The 15,406-nt window shown below is 41.7% G+C and overlaps 1 protein-coding gene across 1 annotated transcript in view; it reads left to right on the top strand.

The window, feature by feature from the left end:
* Nucleotides 1-5,380: 5,380 nt before the first annotated feature.
* The window catches only part of nectin3a (nectin cell adhesion molecule 3a), a 30,452-nt gene continuing 20,426 nt past the window's right edge, over nt 5,381-15,406 (top strand). Inside the window, exon 1 of the mRNA XM_035153883.2 lies at nt 5,381-5,591. Within this exon, the coding sequence (XP_035009774.1) occupies nt 5,501-5,591 (91 nt within the window). The 5' untranslated portion in view covers nt 5,381-5,500. The remainder of the gene's footprint in view (nt 5,592-15,406) is intronic.

Raw genomic sequence — 15,406 nt, 5'->3', positions numbered from 1 at the left:
AAGAAATACTGTGGATATTTGTCTACATGAGATCTGAATAGGCCGTTTGAAAAGGTTGAAAAGGAGGAATGATGGAAAACCTAAGTATGTTCATACAGTCGCCATTTACAGGCCTAAAAATTATGAACCTACCCTTTAATTCCAGCAGATGGCGATCTAAATCTACTCCAATACAATATTATGTTTCTGCATCAATTGAAATGTAATTATTTGTCATTATTTCATGTTGTACAAATTATCAATAGTAAAAGTTATGACCTACACTGTTTTCTTTGGCGTTTACTGCAGACCCTGGTGCATATACCTACAATTGCATGTGGCTTTTTGTTTCAAGCCAGCATGTGTATATGATGTAAATAACAGTATGATTGTCCATGAACTATAATCCATTTATATCCAAACTCTGTAATTAACTTCCGCCATCTTCATTTCCCACTTATGCACCTTCAGTACATAGATATTGGAGAAAAGTAACTACACTTTCAAAAATATACATATAACCTGCATGTTTACCTCCAAATACAGTTGCCTTATCTTTCAGCAGTGTTAATATGCTCTGTAACAGGTACGCTCTCCTAATTGTCTCGTATGCCTTCCAAAGGTCAGCATGCACTGCAGAGGGTCATTGTAAGAGGGAGCTCATTATGGGGAAAACCTATGTGGAGCTGCAGGCACGAGTGTGTAGCGTCAGCAGTGAGGTGACCTCTTCCTTCTCTGGATGGTCAGGCCTCTGCAGGGGATGAGACCATGATTGTGTGTGTGTGTGTGTGTTTGGTGTGGGGGGTGGGGGTGTTTGGTGTGTGAGGTTTTGAGGTGTGCAAGGACCGGCCAGTGAGGAATGTTGTGTTTAACAAAGACTGTTTTCACAGACTGTAAAACCAAATGTCCCAGACAGACTGTGTGAACGTGCACACACTGGTCACAGGAGAGGTGGTGCCAGTGCAGCCCTGCCTGACTGGAAGAAAATGCAATAGTGCTTACCTAGAAGTATTTTTGCAGCATAAAATCTAAATGAGGTAACCACAATTACAAAGGTCATGGGTCGTAAATGCTCATAAACTATTTAGTACTAATGTTGGGGGACTGAGCATTTATGCAGCATTTATGCGGCACAAGTTCTGCCTGAGGTATGAAATGATCCTCGCTGAAAGTTTTTCATCCAAATCTGTGATATCGTTAACACGTTAATTGTTTTATGGACGAAAATAAGACGTGATTTATCATCTCATAAAGACACAAGCATCCTCGCTGCACTGACTTTACAGTTCCAATGCAAAGTGGCCCAGGAGGGGAGATTGATTGGTGAAAAGGGCAGCACTTTCACCTGGGGATTTATGGCTCTTTGAGGGTATAAATAAACCACCAGAGGGTATAAAGGCAGGGGGTACAGTGTGGTGACACTTCCTGGGTCATGCTTTAATCACACTGAAGCTCGGCTGTAGCACTCGGAGAGGGAGCGTGGTGAATTTTGCCAAAGATGGAGGCTCCCTGCAGAGTTCACATCCCCTCGTGAGGACTCCTACACTAACACTGGCCATGAAGATGTCACCGCAGAATGAAACAGGGAGCTCAATATGTGAGAACCACATTGAGACGAGAATTTTTGCTTATCTTCCGTGACTAAATATGATGTCCGCCTAAAACTGCTGAGTGAGCAGGTTTATCAAGCTACAGTGCACGATAATAACACCGTGCTGCATGCGGCGCTGGATTACTGAATGTGTGAAAGCTGTAATTATCTCAAAGAAAAGAACAATGCAGGGGAGTATTTCATTACCACTTTGTTTCAGGGCAGAGCAGCCACAGTGTCTGTGTTGAGACACAAATTCCCTCGCTCTTTCAGAAACAGAAATCTGCCAAATGCCTCAGTTGCATGTGGCTGTTTCGTCCTTCAGCAGCTCATCTCCTGGGGTTTGTACCAACTTTCACATTCACTTCCTCCTGTTTTCCCCCAGAGTTTTACGATAGTTTCATGACATTGGTTACACATTTATACAGAACATGTGCCTCAGAAAACTCCTACACAACAATCACTTCTGTCTTCCTCATCGTGTTAGTGTAAAGGCTAAAAATGTAGATACAATATTCTCCTCTTTGGCTGTTCTTTAACTTTCTATATCTTGTTATTTCTTTTATGCTAAATAGACCACTACAGGTTTTGTAGCTTTACTTTTCATTTTTAGTAGCAAGGAAAGCTTTTTTTCTATTTAAACTTGTGTTATCTATGCTTTTCAATTTGTGTCAAATGAAAACAAGACTTATATCAGCTTTCAATATGGACCCTGCGTATGAAAACATTCAATAGTGTAACTACTTGTTCACAAGTCTGATCCCCAGAGAACCTGCCAAGACAGATAAAAGGTCCAGTGGCTCCTTGAGCAGGACAATAAACCTTTATCTGTTCAGTCACTGGTCTGAAAAAGATCATCACAGTTAAATAGTAAATGTTTGTTGCAGTTTAGTGTGCGAGTCATATCAGTTTTCACAGGTGTTCTTCGAGAAGAAGAGGAATTCCCAACATCGATCTGAACAAAGTTTCATTTTTATTTTTGATTATTTTTATGAGAAAGAGAATAGACAGTGTAGAATCCCCTATGTAAATGCTAATCATCCATCCATCCTTTAGGGATTCCACCCTGAGGTTCACCCTGAGCTGGTCACAGGACCAACATGTAGACACAAACCACCATCCACACTCACATTCACACATATGGGCAACTTTGAGTCTCCACTTGATCTAAACAGCATGTGTTGGGACTGAGGGAAGAAGCAGGAGAAATCCCACATGTGCACAGGGGCATAAGGAGAACGTACAAACTCCACACAGAAAGGTCCTGGTTGTCCATTAGGGATCAAACACAGAACTGTCTCGCTGTGAGGCCACTGCACTAAGTGTTAAACTGTTATCTAGTTATGTTCTCATATTCAATTCTATTCAGTGTGGGATTAATCCTCTATGGGCTCATCCAACCCTGTCCCTCCTACATTCTGTCTAAGCATTAATAATGTGTGATTTTTATTGGGCCCATTTTTAAAGAGTATGATTAACATAAGTACAAAATAAACTGACATGATATAGGTCTTAAAACTAGACTTGACGCTCATCTACAAGAAAAGCCTTGAATCAAATTTGAATAACAATGCAGGTGTCAGTTCAGGGCTTTAATCATTTCAGTTTATATTGTGCTTCGGTGTCGCAAATGATATTACCAAACAAATGTTCGATTAATCAGATTTCCACAAACTAATTGCCACATGGTGAACCAGGAGCCTCTGACCCCCCCTGAGGTTCTGGGGCCTTAAGGCAGCTGCTCATGTTATCCAGCTGGTAACCCGACCTTACTCGTATCCCACAGCAAAAGTCAATGCTTTTAAAATGTGTCATGAATGAGGGACAAGCAGGAAACATAAATCTGTTTCATCCATATTTGATATAAGAATGTTTGTGATTTCTTCCACTACTATGACCTTACTACTACTACTACTACTACTACTACTACTATTATTATTATTATTATTATTATTATTATTATTACTATTATTATTATTATTACTATTACTACTACTACTACTACTACTACTACTACTATTACTACTACTACTACTACAGCTATTAGTGGCAGTAGTAAAAAAACCTAGCTATCTTAATAGCGTAGGCCTAGTAGTAGCTGTAGTAGTAGTAGTAGTAGTAGTAGTAGTAGTAGTAAGGTCAAATCAGGTGAAATAGGTAAGTACATTTACTTGTACTTTACCTATTTCACCTGAGATTCATCTCGTGCAACTTTATACTTTATACAGTTTAGAGGGAAATACTGCATTGTACTTTTCACTCAATGACATTCATGTGACTAGTTTATAGATTTTAGATTATTAAACGAAAGATATAGATAAACTGTCTGTAATTGTGTATGAAAGCCAAAGAAATGAATAACAAATGACTTCAGAGAGACGCATTATGACAACAAAACGACACAAATGACCTCATAACGACACAAACCAGCTACAGAGACTCAAAGACAACAAATACACATTAAACTACCCCAAAGACGCTCAAAACAACTGCAAAGAGACACAACACAACCACCAATAGTTGAAGAATGATAAAACTTAGGTGCTAAATTACCACAAACAGGCACGAATGGCCGAGAACAAAACAAAGGGACTACAAAGAGACACAAAGTGACCACAAAGAAACACTAAACAACCACACAGAGACATAAAACAGCTACAAAGACACACCAATGACAACAGACAGGCACAACAGGGAGATGGAAAACAACAACAGGGAGAAACGAAAGTTAAAAAAATGACAGCAGATGCCAAACGACTTAAAAAAAACTTTATTAACATAATAAACATAACATTTAACAACCATTGAGGGCATTGTAGTAGAACCGATTTGTAGGCATCAGGCGGCGCTAAATAAAGTTTAATAAAGATTAGATGGATAAAAATAGAGAGAGGTTAACATAGGAATGATTTGTCATTTTTTTTCCCGTAAATTTAAAGGAGGAAACAAATGACACATTTCCTCTTGACTTGTGCAAGCAGAATTTACAAGGTACGATAATAGTGTTTCGGACAAGTTCATGTCTTTTGTTTCTCATGTTTGTTCTCTTATATCAGGGGCGGAGCCACGGGGCACTGCGGCCCCCAGCTGAAACTGGATTGGCCCCTGGATTGGCCCCCTGAGGTGCCCCTGTCCTGTCAGTGGTCTCTTTCCTTTTAAATAAACCATACACTTACTGAGAATACAAACAATGTAATAGGTTTCGTTTTTTGGTGCTGCCTTCAGGTGCTGTCAAAAAACCAAAACACTACACAGTTTGCCCATTTACTAAAGCAAACCGGGCTGTTTATCTTGTAAAAATAATCTTCAGTGTTGCGTTTAATTGCAGCATCGTCCGTTCACAGCTTTCCCTACAGCAACTCATCACCTGCATGTGTGCTTCCGCGTAGTATGTACATGGCACGTGTAATAAATAATAATTAAATAATAATGATTATTATTATTATTATCATAGTTATAATACAATGGCTTGGTTGAATTTCCTAATGTGACGCGTTCTTTCAAACGTGGAAAAACTCTCAACACTAAGTCCACTGTGTGAAAAGGTGCCCACACCAAATTTCTAATTGCCCCCCCAATTTGAGCAGTATACATCCAGCCCTTGTAAATAGTGGCCCCTCTACGGCCCCTGATTTGGACAAAACCTAGATCCGCCACTGTTGAATACAGTGTGTTCGATACCTAAAATATGGAGACGTAAAATCAGATGGGAATGGTCGGGGGTCCTGTGACGTGTGTGTATGTGTGTGTGTGTGTGTGTGTGTGTGTGTGTGTGTGTGTGTGTGTGTGTGTGTTGTGTGTGTGTGTGTGTGTGTGTGTGAGAGAGCAGTGGTCCAGCCCACGCGGCTCGGTCGCTATGGAGAGCAGCAGCAGCACAGTGAACCAGAGAGCGGAGCAGAACACACACACACTCACACACACACGGGAGTCATGGAGGACACACCAGCGCGCAGACGGACTTTCCCAGCCCGCGGAGGACTGCGGCTCCTGGCGTCGCTGCTCGCCCTGTGCGGACTCACCTGTGAGTTTTACGGCTTCTTTGTCGCTTTTTGGTTCCGCGCTGCTCCCGAAGCCACCGGCTGGGAGGGGGGGCGAAGTTGCGGGAGTGTGTGTCCGTCACAATCACGGACTCAAGCCGCCGTGTTGGAGAGGTTCCGTCCGCAGGCTGCTAGCTTCCCCCGAGCTAACGGTTCTGGTTCCGCGGGCAGCCCTGACATTGCGTCGCCGGGGGAAAGTAGCCGCTCCCGGCGTCGGCTCGGCCGAACACGTCGCTCGCTCTTCTCCGCTCGTATTTCTAACAATAGTTAACGGGAACTTACGGCCACACAGCGAACTGCTAATTACACACATGAGCTAACGTGTCCCCCCCGCCCGCTCCGGACAGCACACAACTTCACAGGCACAGTTGTGTTGTTTAGTACGCGCAGATGTTTAGCTAGTGGTTGTTAAAAAGTAGTTCCAGTGTGTCGCATCATGACTTAGCTAACGGTACTCTGAGTGTGTGTGTGTGTGTGTGTGTGTGTGTGTGTGTGTCTGTCTGTGTGTGTGTGTGTGTGTGTGTGTGTGTGTCTATAGGTATGAGGGCCAATTCTGGTTCAATACCATCATTGTGGAGGATATTCTGCCTCGTCCTCACGAACTCAATGGGCTGTTTGAGGGTTAAGACTTGGGTTTAGGGTTTAGGGTTAGAATTAGGTTAGGCATTACGTTTTGATGGTTAGGGTTAGGGTTATGCATTTAGTTCTGATGGTTAAGACTGGGATTAGGCATTTAGTTTTGATGGTTAAGGTTAGGTATTAAGTTTTGATGGTTAGGGTTAGACATTTCGTTTTGATGGTTAGGGTAAGACATTTAGTTTTGATGGTTAAGGTTAGGTATGAAGTTTTGATGGTTAGGGTTATGCATTTAGTTTTGATGGTTAGGGTTAAGCCTTTAGTTTTGATGGGTAGGGTAAAGGGCTAGGGAGTCCATAATGCCAATGAGTGTCCTCGCAACTATAGAGAGACAAGTGTCTGTGTGTGTGTGTGTGTGAGGAGACATACCGGCTGCACATTATAAAGTAGTGCAGTGTGTCACATCATGACTTCGCTAACGTTACTCTGTGTGTGTGTGACGAGGGAATACCGGCTGCCTTCTCTCCCACTCAAACGACTCCAAAGTCACGTAGAGAGGCAGCAGTTGTTAGCGGTGTCCAGAAATAGAAGCGACATGAAATAATATGGGTGTCACTTATGGGGAGCAGAGAGGAGCTCCTTTGTGAAAAGTTTGCCAAGTGGTTGGACTCAGATGGAGGTGGTGGTGGTGGTGGTGGGGTAAACGTTATGTGATACAGGAGAGGAGACAGCAGCGCAGTCCCCCTCTGCTCTGGGCGTGAGGGGTGGCAGGGGAAATGAAGACATATTTCAAGGCATGCACTGCAGTCGCACAGTCTCTGGAAGTATTGACCCGCAGTTGGGCTGCATGCCAACCAGAGCACCCTCCAGCCTCCATACCGTCCCGGGCCATGAAGCTGAGAGGGGGGCGGCGGTGGTGGGCCCGTCTATATCCCAGTCCTGAGCTGGGATTACAACACATGTCCTGCAAAGACAAAAGAGGGGGCAAACACAGATGGATGGATACCTAAGTAAATACTGCTCAGGAATGCACCATTTGTTGTTTTGTGTTCGCTCTATATGTCATGCTCGATGGCTTCTACCAAAAAAGTCCTGCATGGCTAATTTTAATACCTGACAGACTCCCACCATCTATCAAGTGCTACAATCAATGGTTATTTTTAGGATTAATCATAAGGTAATTCTCTCCATTTATCGCTCAATCAAAGAGTACCCTGAAAGTTTAATCTCCCGTTTGGCGTTTTCACCTTAAAGAAAGTTATTCAAAACAAATCTTTCATTATTAAAATGAGCACAGACTGATTTTATGTTTATCAAGTAATCTGTTGACTAATGTTTGAATGAGCTGAACGAGTACTGGATCTTTTAAGCCAAAACTGATATCGATATATGACAATTTATAGTATTTGTGTATGTAAACTAGAGCCAGACTGAAATGGATATTTGGGGGCCAACCTAAGATAAATGCATAACTTCACAAAATATTTTTGATAAGAATCTCCAAAAGTATTTTTTTTTTATGAATAGTGATCATGGTGGTGATTATATGGTGATAAATGTGCATTGGAGACACTACTTGACCTCACACACGTATCTTTGGCCTCTATGTTCTACGACTTGATCTTAGACGAGATATGTTGGTGACAAGATACTATCGGCAGATGTTTTTTTCTTGATTTTATTTTTGGCGCAGGAGATTCATCAGTCAAGCTCTAGTATGTATTGTCTCTGCTGGTGCCACTAGTGTCATCTCCGTCTCACGCTCTCTCACACAACACATACTTTTACAGACTCTTCTTCATACCATACTTTTTTTGTCCCTACCCACAAAACACTGGTTCATAAATCAACACAGCGAACTGATAAACAACTCTCTGCTGCGAACCAAGCTGATGAGTTTCCAAACATGTGTTGCTCGGTGCTATGCATGTGCAGGTTTTCAGTCCAGATCGTCACCTTGACAGCTTAATAAGCACAAGGTTAGTTTTGTTGTTGTTGTATCTGGAAAAGAAGCGTGTGCAGGTTTTTGCCTCTCAACAACACATGGCTAGAGACCCAGGCATACTGTTGTGCGTCAAGCAGAGCACAAGTGTTCAGGGGGGGACTCTGTGACACAAAATAGTGTTGTCAGTTTCCTTGACTGTGTCATTATCAGATTCCCTGTCATGTTGACGGGGTTATGAGGAGGGGATTCATTCGAGGCGTGGCTACAGGCTGTGAGGTCTGTAATTGAAGACCGTAGTTTTGTGGTTTCTTCTTTCGGAGCCGCATGATTCACAATCTAAATAAATAATGTAGTAATGGAGCCACCGAAATTACAGACTCAAAACAGAAATAGATTTGAAAAAGGAGCGCACTGACAGAGCAGATTTGGTCGTCAAACTCATGTTAATGTGCTTCATTGGTTGATAATTCACAGGAGGACGAAGCCAAGAAAGTAGGTTTGTCTCAGAAAATCTAATTCTAATAGCGTGTCACCACATGTTAAAGGGCAGATCAGGTTATAGATACTTTTTTGGGATCTTTTTTTGGGGGGGTGGTTGTTGGAAAACTTATTGTTTAATGTAAATTCAGGTTATAAATGGAGAGATACACTTATTTGCCAAACCATTTCAACGTTTTATCAAGCTGAGAAATCTGCAGTTATAATGTATTTTACTTGACTCAGTTGACGTGTTTACCGTTCCTCCAGCCAGTCTTCTTCAAATGATAGTTGATTATCCATAACTGTGACTTAGTAAGCTAGGCAGACTTGTGATGTGCTGACTAAATATATCCACAGATGCCAAAATTTCACCGTTGGTTGCTGTTAATTATCCACTGGTCATGTGCTATATCAAGAAAGTGCTTGAAAGTAAGTTTGAGCAGCACATCTGTGGGTCGCAGCTGCTGCCTCCATCCGAGCCGCCCTTTTGATGTTAAATCTCAGTTGTGAAGCAGCAGACTGAAAACGCCTAATCACATTAAATGCATGCAGTGTTTTTAGTTTTTTTTGAACGAGGGCCATCAGCAGATGAGTTGCTGCTTTATTGTGGGACGTGGAGGCTGTGTGTGGGGTTCAGGGAGCAGGCTGTGGTCACCAGCTTCTGTTGACTCCACCCTTTTGCTTCCTCTTCCCCCGACAGATGTGACTGACTGTCAGAGGCTCTGAATGGCAAGTTGCTCCCTGGTGGTCCATTAGTAAACTCAGAGCTGTGACCTCCTGTTTTGGCTTTAGCCATGGACTTGGCTGTCACAGGGATAAATAAAAACTTTTATGACACTGCAGTCGGTTGTTGAATACTTTGAGCCAACTGTTTCCTTTAGGAATGAGGATAATTGAGTTGTTTTTTAGCATTAACCTGAGTGACCCTGACTAAACAAGCATTATAGCTGAGTTTTGGTACAACAGGAGGAAGTGGAGATGTTTCGTCCATCTTTATTTACAATCTACGAGCCAAAGCTTTATTGTTTTCAAACAAGTAAGCACTAGACTCTGACTGACTGATATGTACCTATATCCTCATGAATATGGCCACTGTGAATTATTTTGAGTCAATACAACAGACACAGTTCCAGAGCCACAAATACAAGCTAGCACCAAATGTGATGTAATGCAAACCAAACAATGCAAAGCACATCTACTCATGTCGGAGTGACATTTGCTAAAACCTAAAGGGCAACTGTTTTAGGAAGTAACTTTAAAAAGAAACTACTAAATATTTGTGACTTAACGTTCAAGTATTCACAGCTTCTTTATGACTGAGTGACTTTGGGGCTGAGTGCCGCAGACAGGTGAGGGAAGTTGAAAAGCATTGAGAGTCAGAGTAATGTTGAACTTTCCATGGGTACAAACGTTCCAAATATAGAACCGTGCCAGCCTCAACCTTTCAACCCAACCGTCTGGTTTCATGAGCCAATTATAGTGCTTCTGGTGGCATTAATTTTTGTCTCTATTTCCTCTTCAGACCAACATAGGGAGTTACCCGTCATTAGAAAAACAGTATATGGTAATTAGCCGTTTGAAACTCTCAGGAAAAGGGGGAACATTTAGAAATATACAAAATGCTAATATTAGCTGTGCTATTTTCACTGTGCTTTCGCTATTATGTCTTGTCTGTTGAAGACATCTTGGATAGACAGGAATTGCCTGCTTCAGTCAATGAGTCTTCGGAAACAGCCTGGTATAAATGGTTCCAGATATTTCCATGGTTAATTAACGACTGTGAATGAACAGAGAGAAACATTTTCTGCCTGCTGTTTTCAGGAGTCAGGCTTTTTTCCCTCAAAGAGCAGATCGCAGTGTGTGACTGAGGCTAGGGTCACTGGGATACAATGTGGCTTCACAGTCCATATTAAAGAGGTATAGACGCAGGATGTGCACAGTCAGCAGTCGAATCCCCCGGGAGAGGAGCACCGGGGTTATGGGAAACAGGTGTGGCTGCTTTTCACCGCTCAGTCTTGTTTGTTTGGGTCACTCAGCTGTCGGGTGGTTATGATGTTTGGGATGAGCACACAGTTGCTTGTATGCACTGACACACCCCCTACCACCCAGGTGGGAGATTATTAACACCCACCAGTCAAATACTGGCAGTGCTGATTGTAGAGAGTAAACTAATCTGTAGTGTTGTCTCAACTGGTAGTACACAAAGAGCTGTGACATACAGTCTTACTGTAGCAGATGAAAAGAATCTCTTGTTTTTACCACCAATGTTTTCACCACACCTGCTGCTTGGGTCGCTCATCTGCTCTTTGTAAAGTCAGGATTACACCCACCTACATCCCAGCTCTGAGCTCTGAATGTTTATCTGTCCAACCCTCTGATCTGTGGGGATGGGCATTTCAAGCAAAAATCCTCAAAGAGAGCGAGACCCATTCCGACTTCACTACAGTTTTGTATTTTCTTTGAAGCACATACACAGAACTTTTTGGCGACTGTATAGTCTTTGGCGCTGTATGTTTCTGCTTTTTTATCTAACAACAACACACACAATTTACTGGTACCTGGTAGTAACATGTACTTCTTAATTGTTTAATTGCACTTGGCAAACAGCTTATAGTTGCATTACCACCACCATAACAAATGACTTACTATCAGGTGTTCTTAAAAAACGCAATAATATACAATACAAGGCTCTTGTCATGTAAAGTATTACATTTTATAATTTAATGTTTTTTAAAAAACCTGACCCATCCCTATCACTGAGGATGGAGATTTTGTTTAAGATATCTGGACAATTTCAGCAAAGTCAGCTAACCACCGTTCTGGCTTTTTGTTGAAGACAGTTGCAATTCTCTCACAAAGTTGATGCTGTCTTCTCTACCTGTCGAGTGAAGCCTCTATTATGACTGATCGACAAATTGATGCGTTAAACCATTTGGCTGTGACATACCAGCTATTTAAGCAATGAAAACACACTTAGTGTTGGACTTACTTTCCCACGATCACAGGTCCCAAAACCGTAAGTGAGCAGGAAAATGTTCACTGCATGCATTATTTACAATAATGGCCTCACCATGAGTGACGGCCCACAATTCTTGGAGCTTTCCTGCATTTCAGTTACTGTGTTTCTCTGAGTGTTTCCCTGTGACAGATAAAACCAGATATGATGTTCTTTTACCATTATATCAGAACTGGGTTTTTTGTAGGCGTCAGCTCCCTTGCCCTCAGTCTTGTGTCAGATCCCATCACATCCAGCAGCTCTGGTGCTTGATGCAGAGATGTTGCAGTAATGCCTTGAATAGCACAGCTGACTCCCTGCTGGTATTCAGCCAAATGATTCAGTATTCCCCTGCCATCTCTGCCACACTGCTTATGTCCACCTTATGCCCTTATACATAAGTTTCAATGCTTCAGTATTAATAGCTGGAGTTTAAGACTGTAAGGCTGAATACATTTCCTCTCTGTTATTCAAGCTGCAACCAAGAGGATCAAATAGACTTCAGCCATTGTTCAGTATTGATGAAGGTAGGTGGATCATATCTGTCTTTTAGCTGCTCCGTCACACTGGGTAGGAGTGGAAGATTACTGCTCTCTTCTGACAAACATTATTGTTCAATGTTTATCGCCTCTACACACATTGTTAAAGGGATCGGAACAATACAAGTGGACAGTTCTATTTAGGCTTTTAAAAAAAGAATGCACAGTTTGCATTTATATTTTTTTCAGTAATGTTTACACTAGGATCCAGAGCTGACAGTAAATGGGGTACTATTGCATTTATGTCTTCAAAATATTTGTCTTCTACATCAAAGTGAGCTGAATATTATGGGAACAGTATGTCACACCAGACATGTAACATGAGTCCCAGATAAATACACTTGTATGTTGTCTTACTGACTTTTTTCAGTCTTTTAGATAATTTACTCTTTGTGAACTTTACACATGGAGTAGTGGGTGGACCTCTTTAATTTCTGGCTAGAAGGTATGTCTTGTATACATACACCTAATAGTGTGCTTCTCTTTTAATAAACTAGGGGTAGGTTTATGGGATGTAGATCAGTGTAATGGCATCATAAACAGTACATGGGGGAGTGGGTTTGAGGCTTGACTTGTTCTTCAATATATGTTTGTCCTTCTGTGAGGTCACTATAGATCACTTTTTTCCAAACTTGAAGTCAGGAGCCCTTGAAGGGGTTGTGAGTAGTTAAAGTTCAAAACAAACAGGAACAGCTTATTTTAGCCATAATTGTTACAAAAGACTTAAAAATGGGAAGAAGAAAAAAAGTATTTGCCCCCATGTGACTGCTGTGGTGATTATTAGAGATTAGCGACAGCTTAAGTTGTAGCAAATCAATTTGCAGCACCACAGGCAACATTTTGACATGTTTTTGTGTGAACCAGCTCCATATCATTTGTATGCTTCAGTCACCTTTAGGGATAATTGCAGTTGCAAGGCTCTGGCACCTTTTATTTTTGGAGTCAAAGGCGGAGAAGTTTGAGAACCTAAAACCTAAAATGCTCTACATGTGCTTTAGTCAGCTTGGATTTTTTCTTTTTATCAACACAGACGTGTCACAAGTGACCTAGGCTCCTAAATCTCTCTGTTCTTACTGTTCAAAGTGGGTGGTAAGTCTAAATCAGTGCGGCTTTCATCTGTTGCAGAAACAGGGTGAGAGTGTGTGCCGGGAAGAGTGGGTGTGTCGGTAAAATGACCTCTCTCTGACCATAATAATGTTGGTAAAATGCCACACTGACCAAACTACTTACTGTTGCTATTGACCAGTGCATACACACAGTGCAGAGGCAGGTTCCTGTTGTGAAGGCTGCTGCTTGCTCAAGAAAGTCCAAAGCAGCTTCGCCCAACAGAGAGTAATAGAGTCTGGACTACTTTATTAATGAAGGGTGCAGCAGTCGGCTTCCTAAACCCCAAAAACAGTCAGTTACATTCATTCAACAGGATAAATGAATGGTTATGTTTAAAATGTAGAAAGTTATCTATCTTTGCACTAAGCCATTGTACAAATCTGCACATTCACAAGCCCAGTGTCCATAGCCTACATGTGACATTCACTAACTTCACGTAGATGCTTTAAATAAACCATGTTGTTGCTGGTTGTTGGCAGAAATAGGCATCATACGAGAAATCTGGACATTTATGGGAATCATTTGAAAGAAAAACAACCTAATTCCCTCTGGGGGCTCTGTGGCATGTGGGAAACTGAGTAACTTCTATGATGTTAGATCGGCCTAATGAAAGTACAGTAGCCCATTTAGACCCAGTCAAGGGCAGAGGAAACTGCGATTTTGTATAGAAACCATTCTTTGCCAAAACTCCACCTCCCCCAACAAGAGCCGAATCTATTTGTCGTAATGAAGGAAAATTTATCAGCAAATAAGAGAATTTTTCCAAATAACAAATAAATGTCGTTGAAAACTCTGTATACTTCTCGAATGGTGGCCTCTTGAGTCTAATCTGCCCATTTTTAAGTCTCTCAGGTCCGTTGCTGGTTAGACCAGAGAGTACACACTACACTAGAAAAGGATATTTGTTTTCATCCTGCTGTTGGCGAGCTGTGTTGGACATGTTGGCTCTTTTACAGTCGGTTTCGGGAACCCACGGATACGACAGCAGTGAGGTAAAGTTGAGGAAATGCCAGTTTTGACTGTATGAGTTCAACATACAATTAATCCTTTATTATCTCAGAGGGTTGGACTTCCAGTTATCATTAGGTAGCCTGTCTATGCTGTCTTTGTTTGGCTTTAGCGGATGCTGTGAATAATTTACTGAAATCGATGAAACAGATTCTTGGCTGACCGTAAAACACCACTTGTTCTGAAAGTATAGACACATCAGTTGTGTTTACGTGATGTCTGGAAAAATCGTTTTATATAGTGAATGTCTGGACAATACATTTCTGTCAACTTCTGAGACAAGACAAAGATTTATTTTATTTTTTAGCAAACTATCTCAAAGAGGAAAGGAACAGTGAGGACGTCCCAGACATGAACAACATTTCTACCCCAGTGCAGCTTTCTAACACTATTTGGGAGAGATGGTGAGCACAGTGGTGTCTCAATTAGCATCTACACGTCGGGATGTCATACACTTAAGCTCTAATTGAGTCTCTACCCTTTAAAAGAATTCCCTCCAAATTATGATTCCTACTCACACCGCAGATTGAAAAATACCTTCCCTTGTTTGTTTGTTTTATTGTGGATGTCTATGGCTTTTGCAAATTGACTCTTCATCTATTATTTTTTACCCAACTCTTGTCTCCATAGCATTGTGTACACGTACTGCAACACCACAAAACCCCCGTAACAAACAATAACAAATCCCACACAATAAGGCAGGATGCTGCCGGAATGTTTGTGTAGCTTCAGTACACGCTGGCAAACATTGTCCTTCACAAGTCCTACAGCATTGCTATAGTTGACTCTGATTAGAGGTTGCAACCTATCCTGACACTCTGTATGTCAACACTATTGATCTTCTTCTATTAAGCACTGATCTTTAATCAAATGTGACACGGATGAGAAGGACACAGACTTGCACATTAGTGTGGGGGAGCAAAAAGAAAAGGGTCCTGAAGAGGACAGTGACATGTGAAAAGGGGCCCGCCTGCCCTTTTTTTAAAGGCCTGTCAGCCTGTGTTTGTCTCCACCATGAATTAGCCCACTGAAAAAGCCTCACACCCTCACAGGATACAAAGCTAGGAAGGAAGGGGGTAGATTAGAGCTGGTGTAGGAACTAATGTTCGCTTCACACTGCACAAATATTCCTTACGATAAAGACATGCT

The sequence above is a fragment of the Hippoglossus stenolepis genome, chromosome 4 (genome assembly GCF_022539355.2).
Source record: "Hippoglossus stenolepis isolate QCI-W04-F060 chromosome 4, HSTE1.2, whole genome shotgun sequence".
Lineage (NCBI taxonomy): Eukaryota > Metazoa > Chordata > Actinopteri > Pleuronectiformes > Pleuronectidae > Hippoglossus > Hippoglossus stenolepis.
Note: the sequence above shows the minus strand (reverse complement) of the source record. Positions and strands in the feature narration are given on the sequence as shown.